The sequence below is a fragment of the Phacochoerus africanus genome, chromosome 4 (assembly GCF_016906955.1).
Source record: "Phacochoerus africanus isolate WHEZ1 chromosome 4, ROS_Pafr_v1, whole genome shotgun sequence".
Taxonomy (NCBI): Eukaryota; Metazoa; Chordata; class Mammalia; order Artiodactyla; family Suidae; genus Phacochoerus; species Phacochoerus africanus.
The window spans coordinates 33,563,644-33,577,915 of NC_062547.1; the positions used below are offsets into that span (position 1 = coordinate 33,563,644).

At 36.3% G+C, this 14,272-nt stretch overlaps 1 protein-coding gene across 6 annotated transcripts in view; it reads right to left on the reverse strand.

Annotated features, from left to right (window-relative positions):
- METTL15 (methyltransferase like 15) overlaps window positions 1–14,272 on the reverse strand; it is a 204,213-nt gene that overhangs the window by 39,325 nt on the left and 150,616 nt on the right. For all 6 annotated transcript variants that reach the window (XM_047776101.1, XM_047776103.1, XM_047776104.1 and 3 more), the window contains exons 5-6: window positions 4,598–4,789; window positions 112–290 (exon numbers count right to left, since the gene is read on the reverse strand). In XM_047776101.1, coding sequence (XP_047632057.1) covers window positions 112–290; window positions 4,598–4,789 — 371 coding nt within the window. The remainder of the gene's footprint in view (window positions 1–111; window positions 291–4,597; window positions 4,790–14,272) is intronic.

Below are 14,272 nucleotides of genomic sequence, written 5' to 3' on the forward strand. Positions count from 1 at the left end.
TTTTAAGCACAAATGAATCCCTCTGGGAGTTTGGGGGATTAATATATATATATATATATATTTTCCTTTTCTTTTTTTTTCTCAGACACTGTTCAGAATTAATGAGGGTACCTGCAACGATGCTGGCGAGCTGCTGGGTTCTGGTGATGGGGTAGATGCTGCGTGCCTGAACGATTGCTGAAGCAATTTTTTTGGCATGCTTCTCCTCCCCGTATGCTCTCAGGATGGACGCGAGTGCCTGTTGATCTAAAGCGTTCACAACATCAGCTGCGGTGGGCATGTCAGGATACCTATGCACAAGAAGAGCCAATTAGTTCACTGACGTCAGTTTTCACTGACAAGGGTAAGACTTCAGAGTACTGAGACATAGAGTCAGGCACACACACATAGTCTAAGAGGGCTTCTGAGGTTTTAAAGTCACAGACAGAAATTTTACACAAATTAAATAGGTTTTCCATTTCAAATACCCATCATTATGACAAGTGGGACTGTGTGTGACATTCGTCAAGGTCAAGGGCAGCAGGAAGTTAAAATATTTCACTAGCCTTTAATTCAGAAAGAAGTTATTATTGCTCATGCAGATTTCCCCTAACTAAAATAACGGGGATCTTTTGGATTTAGTTTGTTAAAATTTAAATTACTGATTAATTTTTTTTTTTCAGTTTAGAAGATACAAGGCTTACTAACTGATATTTAAATGGGCCTAGACCTCAGGAACTTAACTAAATCCAAGACTGTAAAGTAACAACTGTTTATATGAGGATACAAACTGAATTTGGAAAATCTATACAAGAAGATACCGCTAGTGAGTTTCCCTCACAAAAACTAAAATAACCTTAATAGTAATAACATCTATTATTTCAAATTGTTAACAACATTGGCTTATACACCCATGACAAGAGTCCCTATGGGGTAAAACCTGGTAATCAATAAACAGTACTAAACAGGTCTAGATAGTAATTTCAGGTAGAAAAGACAAACAACAATCTCTGGCAAAACAAATAAATCATAGTAACAGGAAATAACACTCACTCTGTCAGACCATTCCAGTTTACCTCACTTGAGGAAGATGGGTCAGTGATGAGCTGAGACTTTAAATATTAGAAAAATAGCTTTGCTAGTAATAGTAATCTTTCCTGTGGTTAATATGCTTGAATGATTGTTGGTACTATACTGTGAGGACCTTAAGTAACAAGGATAGAGTAATAAGAGCTGACCATCAGATCAGAGTAGGGTTGTCAAGAAATACCTGAGAAGAAAAAAAAAAAAAAAAGAAATACCTGAATCCCTCCTTAAAAATACTATAGTGCACCTTGTTAACATGCCTAGTGCCTCCAGGGGAAAAATCTGTTGTTGTCTTTGGCTTGTCCCCTATTTTTCCATGACACCATCTCTCTCTCTCTCTCTCTCTCTCTCTCTGTAAGTGTGTTTTCCAGATCCTATGATTCTTTTTTTTTCCTACCTGCCATGGTATCCCCAGACCAATGAGCCTATTTCCATCTCAATAGACTTTGCTCCTTCAATAAGAGCTTTAAGGATAAAGATTTGGTCTTTAGAGTCAGACCAACTTAGATTAGAATCACAGAGTTGCTATCATATTGCATAAGCTTTTGAATCTACCAGAGCCTCAATTTCTAACCTGTGAAATATAAGTAACAGTGCTTACTTCACAGAATCAAGGGTTCATGCAATTATAAAATAGTACAATGCCTGGCACAGAGAAACTCAGTGGATGTCAATATCCTTTTGAGCTTGTCCATTCCTAGATTTGCCAACTGTCACTCTTGGAGTAACTGATAAAATCCCTGCTAGATCTTACCTGGCTGTTAATTCAACGACCCAAACCACTGAGCATCAAAATGTACCTTGTTAGTGATGGTAAATTCAGACTCATAGGATACAGTCCAGTTCTATCAAGACAATTTTAAGGTCAGTATGGATGTACTTAGCAGTTTTAAATAATACCTTTCTACTTTTAAGTAAGAAAATTAAAAGAGCATTTTGCTCAAATATGTTTCAGTGGAAAACAGGCATAATTTTATTTTACTCTCGTGTTAATACTGAGTAGCGGTATAGAAGTTTCCATAGGGCTACAAGGCAAAAGGGGCAATACTCTGGAAAGTCAACATGCTGCTACAAGACTTCAGAATAGGCATTCATATAGCGAATAAGTCAAGATACAAAATCTGCCCCTCCATGGAGTTCCCATCATGGCTCAGTAGTTAACGAACCCGACTAGTATCCACGAGGACTCAGGTTTGATCCCTGGCTTTGCTTAGTGGATTAAGGATCTGGTGTGGCCATAAGATGTGGTGTAGGTCGCAGACATGGCTAGGATCCTGAGTTGCTGTGGCTGTGGTATAGGCTGGCAGCTATAGTTCTGAATTGACCCCTAGCCTGGGAATCTCCATATGCCTTGGGTGTGGCCCTAAAAAGATAAAAGACGAAAAAAAAAAAAAGAAAGAAAGAATAAGATCTGCCCCTCCAAATCAATAGTGAAGAGATCTCATCAGTCCTACAGAGATCGCCAACTTAAAAATGACTACACTCATGAGAGAAAGAAAATATTGACGTAAGTGGTAATTTATTTATTACCTTCTAGTGAAGAATACAATTAACAACAATGCTAGACCCACAAGTCCTCAGAGCAAGGGACTTCTTTCTGCTACATGAGAACTTTATTATAATCTGAAAGCTACTGTTGAAATTGGGATAGTACAGAATAAACTATGCCATAAGACTCCAGTGGTAAATGGCAACAGGTTAAGAAAGCCTCTTCCCTCCATCTTCATCACAGGGAAATATTAGCTTCCAGGATCTGACTGGCCAAATTTTTTGGCTTGGATTCCCTCTCCCCATAATACCACTTAGATTAGCTTTAAACATATTTGCAAGTCTGACTTTCCTTTTTCTATGAATTCACTGTGAACTAACTCCTCCTTTCTGAATGTCATGTACTTTCTTTAGATTTATTTACATGTGTGATTAGGTTATAATTTGTGCTATCTACATAGAAGCCATCCTACTTTATAAGATAGATTTGCTCAAAACTAATCTTATCCATTATGTATTGACTTAAGAGTCTAATTCTCAGGGGCTATCTTATTTTCATGTTCTTACGAGAGAAACTCAGGAACCCTCAATCACAGACTACAATTTGCCGATTAAGCCTTTACACTAACAATACAGGGATTACTACTATTAACTATAAGTTTTGTTCACTGCGTTTCAGAAAGCAAGACATAGAAACAGCAGAAATTTGCTTGACATTTTATTACCTCTGCACAACAACCTCAATCTCCAAACATGAGAAGATATTTGACCTTTACTATTAGTCATTGGTTTTAAAGGATTTTTATTATTTTCCTTTATGATCATACTCTTCATTTCATGAATGCCAATTTGAGTACAAGAAGGTATGAGACCTAGAACAAAAAGGTTCCAACAAGTATGGGTCACATTCTAAGTTAACAGGTCATACCAAAACAAGGGGTAAAAGCTATATGTGAATAATTCCCATGAGACAAAGAATTTTGTGGGAAAAAAGTCAAAGTCAGCTCAATCTTAAATTGTTGACTTAAATAGGACATTAAATTCCTTATATATAGGTCCTTCTCACAGATAGGAAGAAATGTTGGAAAACCTACTTGTTTCAGTAGAACCATTTCTGCAGATCTAGAACTGCAGGTTAGTAGCAGAATAGTTTATAAATTTAGATATGAGAAAGTCTAATGTTCTTCTTAGAAAGTAAGCTTTCCAAGTATAGGGACCACAACAAAAAATTTAGTGGAGAGGGGGCATAAAATAAGAGAGAAACGCATGGTTAAGCCTTGTTTTGTAGGGATAGGTTATCCAGTCCCTGGGCTAGGGCTGGGCATAGAGACAAGTGCTAATCTAAGCTTTTAAAAATAATTTAGATTTAAAAGAAATTATCCTATACTTTCCTAGGATGTGACCTAGGATATATATGTATGTGTGTATATATATATAAAAAACCTATTTGAATAATGGAGAGCACATGTATCTCCAGGGTGGTGAGAATTGAAGAAGAGGTGTAAAGCTGTCTTACACATAATACTGCATCTGATAATAGTACCATAAATTCTAGTTTCCTGGAGAAGGTTGAACCTAAGTGATAGCACATAAAAAGGACAAAATTCACAATCGCTGACCTCTATAATCTCGCCTTTTATGCATTATTCAAAAGAATATGCATTAAATACAGTTCCTTTTACTTCTCACAAGAGGCATAGTTGGGCCTGCATAAAAATGGAACCATTGTTTCAGTATATCATATTTACCAATATCGTTAGTAGCCGAAAAGATTCACACTGTTTCTGTAAAAAAGGAAATCAGTATGAAGGTTATCCTCCACTATTTTGTGTGCAGACAGCAAAGATTTTTCTTATAGAACCCCAAATCTAGAGAAAGAGTAAAGTCTATAATGAGTAGCAAACAAAACTGATTTACTATGTATGGAGAGTGTTAGGTGTGGGCGTGTGATGGGAATTCTACTGTCTTGAAAGGAAATTAAATTCAGAGTGTTTTTGAGAAATTGATTTCTTGTTGTGAAGAGAAATGTTTTATCAATACTCACCTGCCACCATCCATTCTCATGTCCAAGGGGCCATCCTTCCGAAGGGAAAAACCTCGTTCAGGGGAGTTAAGTTGCATGGAGGAACACCCAAGATCCAAAAGAACTCCATCCAAAGTCCCTGGCTGCACTCCAGCTTTCATTAGTAAGGCTTCTGCTTGGCTGAACTGGCCTAGGAGAGCTCGGATCTGTTTACTGGGAATAAACCCAGGAGATGGAAAAAACACTTATTATAATCATCAAAGTCTTTCTTAAGATCTAGGATCAATGAAAGGGAGCACATTCTATTATTAGCTTATTTAACCAATATATTTACTCAGTGCCAACCACATGTTTTGTACTATATAAAGACATATGGATGTGGAAACTCAACACCTTTGGCTTCAACACCCGAGGTGATTCAACACAATTTTATTCTTGCTAATAAAAACAACTTACTTTACATCTTTGTAAAAGTATATAACAATTTCATGAATTGCAAAAAAATTCCTTGTTAGACCAATCATTTTATTGTTTTTCTTAAAAAGAAATTCTTAAATCTATGGGCTGGGAAAAGGAACATATGCCATTCTGTCAAAAGAATAAACCTTTGTACACTTCTGATGGGAGTGTAAAATGGTGGAGCCAGTATGAAAAACAGTATAGAAATTCTTCAAAAAATTAAAAATAGAACTACTATATCATCCAGCAATTCCACTTCTGGGAACATATCCAAAGGAAATAAAAAGACTATGTTGAAGTGATACCTTCACCCTCATCTTCATAACAGCATTACTTAACAATAGCAAAGACGTGAACGTGACCCAAGTGTCCATCAATGCAAGAACAGAAAAGAACATGTGATATGTATATATAATAAAATATTATTCAGCCATGAAAAAGAAAATCTTGCCATTTGTGACAACATAGATGAACCTTGAGGGCATTATGCTAAGTCAGACAAAGAAAGACATGTACTATATGAAATCGAGAGAGAGAGAGAGAGAGAGAAAGAGAGACAGAGAGAGAGAGAGAGAAAGGGAAACATACTAATTAAAAAAAGAGATCAGATTTGTAGTTGCCAGAGATGCAGGATAAGGAAAGGAGAATTTAATGTGATGGTCAAAAGGTACAAACTTCTAGATAAATAAGTACCAGGGATGTAAGGCACAACATGATGACTATAGTTAACACTACTATGTGGTGTCTGTGACAGTTAAGATTTCTCATCACAGGGAAAAAAACATCTTTTCTTTTTTTTTTTTTTTGTATTTATGAGATGATGGATGTTAACTAAACATTGTGCTAATCATTTCATAATATATGTAAGTCAAATCATTGTGCTATACACCTTAAATTTTAAACTTGCCCATTGTTACATGTCAATTATTATCTCAATAAATCTGAGATTAACGAGTAAACCAATTTAAATATAATAAGTAATAGAACAGATATCACAGAAAAAAAGATATGTCAAACATCTTCAAGCCAACCATTTTCACTTTCTCCACATTCCTCACATAATTCAGGATAGGGGTGTATGCAGCTGCATACCTGAAGAATAAAATTATACCTAAAATAAATGCCTTCTTGCAGAAGCAATGTTTTAGCTCTCAGCGGGGACTTTTGAAGTGAATGGAGCATTCAGAATCAACAGACAGGCAAGGAGTTGGGATCACCTTACAGCTATATTAATTCTCCTTCCTACACAAAGTGAGATGCTGCCTTCAGGGTTTTCAGAAGCCTTAGGGCAACTGGCATGCATTTTGGAAGGGAAATGAGAGGAGAAAAATTGGGCAACACTCCCAAGACCTCATTCCCTCCATCTACAGGTATGTGGAGTGTGGATTTCAACAGTGTTGGGGGAATTCATATTTATGATATTTACTTATGTATTACGTTGTTTAAGGAAAACTTCACAGCTCAGTGGTAATTTTTTCTCAAATTCTGATGGGAAAAGTGATATTCAGATTCATTCACCAAATACCCACTGAATATCTGCTATGTGCCAGGCATTATGCTATTCTGAGGTATATACAGACAAATAAAGCACAGCTTTCTGAGCTTTGAGCTGAGAAGAAGAGATGTATAGTTTGCAAAACAACCTGATGAGTGCTAATAGTAGAGAGATAGACAAATTGCTGTCTGTATTTGGAAAATATAAAATGAATGCTAATACTAGCATCGATAATAGAATGAGTAGAATCTTGGGACTGGAAAGCAACTCACAAATTACTTCTTCTAATTATTTAACTCATGTTTTAATCTTTTCCCTTTCCACCATCACTGTTGGGGGGCAAATGGGGAGGAGAGTCGTTTTCATCACATCTCATTTACCTCTTTAGTGAGGAAGGGATTTCCATTCTAAGATTATGGAAATAATTGAGCAAACACATAGCACTTGACACTGGACAGATGAGATTGACAGGAGTTTATTAATCACATACACTCACAGTCCAGAGGAGGAGGACACCAAATGCCATGCAGCATACATGGCTGCTGCATTTAGGAACAGAGTGGCACAACAGAGGCTGTGGGAAGCAGATTTTATAGTGTCATGAGGGTGAGGTGTCCCATGCCCATGAAAATATGTGTTGGCTTGTTTGAATAGTTCCATGGGCTGGCAGGGAAGTGAAACCTGCTACACAGGGATAAGCAGGTACTGTGCCTTCTCCCTTTGATAAGGAGGGTCGTTTGGCTAGGAACTTTCTCTGTGGAAGCACAGTGGGGAAGAGAACTTGTGATTAGGCCATTCAAGGTTCCCCCATTTTTCCTCAGATGTCAGGAACACATAATATGAGGCTTAAATGTTAAGCCGTAAGTTATCTATAAACCATGGTTATCTAGTTTGTGTTTGAACATTCCCAATAGTAAGAACTCACTACTGCTTTTCTTCAGTCAGTTGTTTTTTTATTTCAGTTGATGGATGTTTCCTCACTAGTTTATAACTTTTGTCCCAGGTATCAGTCCATGTTAAACAATTAAAAACCCATGGCAGCCTTTCATCTATCTATTGTTAGCTGTTGTAAGGGATATTTCTAGGCTACCTCTTAGTTGCCAGTCTCTCTTTTCCAACAGGACCTCAAAAATTTAGCCAAGAATTTCTGATCACATCTATGACGGTTTATGTGTCAAGTGGGCTAGGCTATAATACCCAGATATTTAATCAAACACTAATCTAGGTGTTGCTATAAAGGTTTTTATAGATGTGGTTTATGTTACAATCAGTTCACTTTGAGAGAAGGATATTATCTTCAGTAGTATGGGTGGGTGTCACTCAATCAGATGAAAGGCTTTAAGAGCAAAAAATGAGGTTTCCCAGAGGAAGAAAAAAAATTCTGTCTCAAGACTGTGTTATCATTTCCTATCAGTTTCCTAGCCTGCCCTACCATTTCAGACTAGCCATTCCCCACAACCGTGTGAGCCAATTCCTTGAGATAAATCTCTTTACACACACACACACACACACACACATACACACACACACACACACACACACAATGTATGTTTGTATCTATATCTCCTACTGGTTCTGTTTCTCCTGAGAATTCTATCCTAACAGATATAATATCTCAGCTCAAGAGGCATATTTATGATTAGCTAAGCTACTTTGCACACATGAGCCCCATGGCCCCTAAAATTTGTTCTGAGATTGGTATGTGTCACAACTCTGACCAATGAGATACAAAAGATATTTCCTAAGGATTCAGTAAAATAAAATTCTTTCGTCCAATGAGCTGCTGGAGGAAAACTGTTTTTCAGACTCTCACTTGATATGAAAAACCACATAGCTCTGATCATTACCAGCAGATATCCTCAACCGAAGAAGAGAGAGGGTGGCAGCCAATTTGGCCAAAACTGTATAGCAGAGAAAAAGATTAACCAGGCCACTAGATTGAACTCATCTAAAATCTAACTCGTCTCTGAACTTTTGAGTTATATGAGCCTATAAATACTTTGTTGTTTAAAACCAATTTGAGTTGTTTTTTTCTTTTCCTATCAATGGAAAACATCATAACTATTATTGCTATTATGCTCCTTAGATGTTCATTTCTCTAAATCACGCATCTCTTGTTTCTTCTGCTATTCTCCACACAAAACATCTTTCACCATGTTAGCTGCTCTTTTTTGAATGCCTATGTCCCTAGATTTGAACTCCAAATCCTTGCCTCTTTTGTTCTAGTTACTATATTAATACAGGTCAAGGTCAAAATAGTTTTAGAACTTGTTTAACACTGCTGACTTATACTATCCAATACTCTTGTACACCACTGCTAAGCGTGTCTCCGTCACACTATACTCGTGAAGTTTTGTTAATTATTGTAGATCTAGTACAATATCTAATCTATATATTTTCCACAACTCTTTCAGTATTATCTTGAAGCACAGAAATCTTTACACTGCAGCAAAAGCCTCAAACAAATCACTATTGCCCAGTCCTTTATTCCTTAGGCATAGAACTATTATCCTGCTTAAAGCCATTATTCTTGTAAAATAAAAATAATATAGGGATGTTTGCATTCTTGGATGACTTCAAACATAACTGTTTATCACACAATATTCATATAATTTTATGCATGACAAAGAATTAACAAAAATGCAATCCTTGTGGCTCAAAACTCAGCATAATCATATACAAGTATAAGGATATCATATGGGAAAAAAGGTAACCATGAGGCAACACCACAAAGTAGATCATGTGTTTAAGGCAGAATTTTCTGATGCTCTATCAATTAAATATTTCTAGAATTAGATTATTCTCAGAGTAAAGAAGCCATCCAAAAGATTAACAACCAATCTGTTGAAAACAGCCTTAACTTCAGACTCTGGGGCATTATTTCACATATGCAACTATATTGAGGCTAATTTTCCTGGACAGGCAGAATGTATGTCCACTTTTTTACTTTTTTCATCTCTTTCTTCTTGACTTTCTCTCTCTTTTTCCCTCAGGTCCTATTTTCTTCCTCCTTTTACTCAAATTTTATATTTTTAGTATTTTTGCATTTATTTTACAAGTGTTATGAAACAAGTAACAGAAAAGTGTGATTTGGCCAGAGAGGATCATGATGGCACAAAAACAGAATCAAACCAGGACATTTAGCATAACTAAAAATGTACAGTTTGTTTAAATCATTGTCATTATCATTGGCCATTACCCTAGGATATCCAGGAAGTAAGCAAAATGTTTTTGATTCAAAGAGCATGTTACATGAGAATAATTCTACAACCCAACACCATTAAAAGTAACGCACTCAGCAATAGAGTGCCAATAAAACCTTGATAAGTATTGTTAATCTTGACACTGGCACGTCATCTGTACTTGGAATACAATTTTTGGATCTGTTTTATTATAAAGTAGTACATACTGAGGTTGGGGATGAAAGAGTAGCTGCTACTCACTGTGTATCTGATTTAGGATTGAACATGGCACTTCAACATTCCTCTACCTGCATACAGTCTAATGATAATGATTAAGGATAGTTTACCCCACAAATTATAAAAGTGGATCCAACTCACAGAGTTGAACATCTTGTAGTTAACATGAGTACTTATCCGGTTTTGTCTTTAGAAACCCAAAACTCCCATGGTTTACAAAATATTTTATATAAATTGGTACTTTTTTTTTTTTTTTTACTGCCCAGGGATAAGTAAATATCAGTTTCATGGACAGAAGACTTATTTGTATAGAATCGGATTTCTTTGAAAAAGTGGGCTTGGATAAAGAAGTGATTTTTAAAATATGAAACCTTAAAAAAATTTTCAGGCAAAACTTTGAATTTGAAAACTAACTGTTCCTGAGACTAGCTAGGGGAGAAAAACATAACTATAACATTTATCCTTTGAGGGTTTAACACTTCTTCATATTAAGCAACAATATAAAATATATGCTTTAATTAACTCTAATCTCAAGTACAGTAATGATCCTAACCATAGCACACAAATGTGGAAACCAGACATACACAACTGCCAAACACATTAAAATGGTCCATGGAAATTATTAATAACAATTGTCTTGATGTTCTTCGAATCACTTAACTTTTGCCATGTGACAAACCCTAAAACTTAGTAGCTTAAAGCACAATCATTTATCAGCTCATATTCTGTGGGCTGGAAATCTGAGTTGGGGAGTCAAGAGATTCTTTTAATAGCAGGTTGACTGAGGTTGAGTTGGTCTTATGGTCACATTTGGCCTTATGGAGAAAACTAGCTTTAAGACTTTCAAAATAACTCCAAGATTTCTTAAAAACAATGTGTGAGATCAAATTAAAAAAATACTAGAGATCCTTTGTGGTACAGCAGGTTAAGGATTTTGCATTTTCATTGCAGTAGATCTGGCATTGTCATTGCAGGGGCTAGTGTTTCATTCCTGGTCCGGGAACTTCCACATGCCACAAGTGCAGGCAATAGATAAACCAACCTTAAGGAATGGGTAATAAAAATAGATATACAGTATACACAAGAATAGAATTATCAGAATGGATCATTAAGTACTTATTAATAAGTTCATGAGAACAGAGGACAAATAGATAATTTTCAAAATGCCTCTCTATAAAATAGCAAAATAAAAATCAGACCAAATAGAAATCAGAAAAATATAATAACAAATTAAGAATTCAATAGATAGGTTTGAGAGCAGCTTAGGAATAGCCCAAGAAAGGATTAGTGACATGGAAGATAGTCCAGTAGAAAGTATTAAGACTTAAAGGCAGAGTAAATAATTTGGAAAATACAGAAATTAAGCATAAGAGACATGTAACATGGTAAGGAGATCTAACATATGTATAACTTGAATTCCAAAGAAGAAGAGATAGAAAATGAGGTAAAAGCAATGTTTAAAGACATAAAGGTCAAGAGTTTTACAAAATGATTCAAGAATTCAAAATCACAGAGTCAGGGGAGTTCCTGTCATGGCTCAGGGGTAACAAAACCAACTAGTATCCATGAGGACGTGGGTTCAATCCCTGGCCTTGCTCAGTGGGTTGAAGGATCTGGCATTGCTGTGGCTATGACACAGGCTGGCGGGAAGCTGCAGCTCCAATTCAACCCCTAGCCTGAGAACTTCCATATGCTGCAAGTGTGGCCCTATAAAGAAAAAAAAAAAAAAGTCAGAGTCAAAAAGCACAATAAGGGAGTTCCCGTTGTGGTTCAGAGGGCCAAGATTCCAACCAGTATCCATGAGGATGTAGGTTCGATCCTGGCCTCACTCAGTGGGTTAAGAATCCAGCGCCACAGATGTGGCTCAGATCTGGCATTGCTGTGGCTATGGTGGCTGCAGCTCTGATTCAACCCCTAGCCTAGGAACTTCCATATGCCACAGGTATAGCCCAAAAAAGACAATAAATAAATAAATAAATAAATAAATAAATAAATAAATAATAAACAAACAAATTCCAAAGTGGATACAAACATATATTTAAAAAAAAAGATCATGATAGTAAAATTTGTGAAGACAAAAGAAAATTAAATATTAGAACAGCCTAAAGGAAAAAAATACATTAGATTCATAGAAGCAACAGTCAGAATCACAATAATAAAAGCCAGAAGACAAAAATAAGTGACAAATTGCCTGCAAAAATGAAAAGTAAATAAAGATATTTTCATACAAAGAAAACTAAGATAATTCACCACCAGAAGACCCATGCTGAAAGAGATACTAAAAATGGTATCTATGCCATTAGTGGGAATGTAAACTGGTACAACCACTATGGAAAACAGTATGGAGGTACCTCAGAAAACTAAATATAGAACTACTATATGACCCAGTAATCCCACTCTTGGGCATATATCTGGACAAAACTTTCCTTGAAAAAGATACATGTACCCCTATGTTCATTGTAGCACTATTCACAATAGCCAAGACATGGAAACCACCTAAAAGTTCACTGACAGATGAATGGATTAAGATGTGGTATATATAAACACAATGAAATACTACTCAGCCATAAAAAAGAACAAAATAATGTCATTTGCAGCAATATGGATGGAACTAGAGACTCTCCTACTGAGTGAAGTAAGTCAGAAAGAGAAAGACAAATACCATATGATAATCACTTATATCTGGAATCTAATACACGGCACAAATACCCCTTTCCACAGAAAAGAAACTCGTGGACTTGGAAAACAGACTTGTGGTTGCCAAGGGGGAGGGGGAAGGAATGGGGTGGACAGGGAGTCTGCCCTCTTCCAGAAAGAAGAGAGAAACACCATTTACTGTTGGTAAGCAATAAGGTCACAGACACAGAGGAAGTCCCGTGGGGGTATTAGCTGTCCTTATGCATCAACTGACCCTAACTCTAATGTGCAAGTCTGAAATTACCAATTCCTACCCAAGTATCTTTTGATGGATGATTTATAAAACAGCACTATAAATTCAGTTTAAATAAAAAAATAAAAATCACTAAATATAACTCAGATTTTTTTTTTGTCTTTTATCTTTTTAGGGCCGCACCCGAGGCATATGGAGGTTCCCAGGCTAGGAGTCTAATCAGAGCTGTTGCAGTCAGCCTATGCGAGAGCCACAGCAACATCACTAGATCCGAGCTGCGTCTGCAACCTACACCACAGCTCACAGCAGTGTCAGATCCTTAACCCACTGAGCGAGGCCAGGGATCGAACCTGAAACCTCATGGTTCCTAGTCAGATTTGTTTCCACTGTGCCACAACGGGAACTCCTAACCCAGTATTTTTAAGTGAAGGAAAAATCTATAATGGAAGTCAGCAGTGCTTTTCAAATGAAGAGAGCAGTCATTCATGAAAAATTCAGACTGTAACTCCAATGTTTGAATTTTAAAATTAATATATAGTATTATCTACTGTATGTATATCTGTATTCATTTTAATATATAATAATGTTTTATATATATAATGATTTTTATTTTTTTCCATTATAGCTAGTTTACAATAATGTTTAATTAAAAATGATGTTTAACAAATCAAACTGATGCTCTAGGAAGACATACCAAGTTTCTCTTGTAGTCTTGAATACTCATTGGCAACACTTCTGACAACCATTAGTACATTAAAATGATGCATTCAGGGAGTTTCCATCATGGCTCAGCAGCTAATGAAACTGACTAGTATCCATGAGGATGCAGGTGCGATCTCTGGCCTCGCTCAGTGGGTTAAGGACCTGGCCTTGCTGTGAGCTGTGGTGTAGGTTGCAATTGGGACTCAGATCTGGCATTGCTGTGGCTGTGGAGTAGGCCAGCAGCTGCAGCTCTAATTCAACCCCTAGCTTCCATATGTCTCAGTTGTGGCCCTAAAAAAGACAAAATAACAAAATAATGCATCTGGAGAAGGAAAAGAAAGCAAGCAAACCTTTCTCATTGGTGGTTCTCATTAGTGTCAAAACTCAATATGGTTATTACATAATATAATAAGATTTCAGCAAGTAGCTCATGGGTTTTTTTTAAGGAAAAGAAAATATGGCCTTTCCGACCTCTTGCAAAAATTCATTAAAACTTAAAATTGATAGTGAGATTTTAGTGGGTTTTCATTGTTTTTTTAAGTTCAGAGGGAGTTAGGAAAAACTCATTCCCTCTATAAATGCAAATTAATCAGCTGAATGTGTGTCAGAAGCAAATTTTTTAGAGATACTATTTTACAGTGGCTTCTCTGTGAAAAGACTTTTCTGTACTTTTCAATTGCTTAGTTTTATTTCTGTGACAACTGTGTATTGTTTTTCATTAAAAAAATATT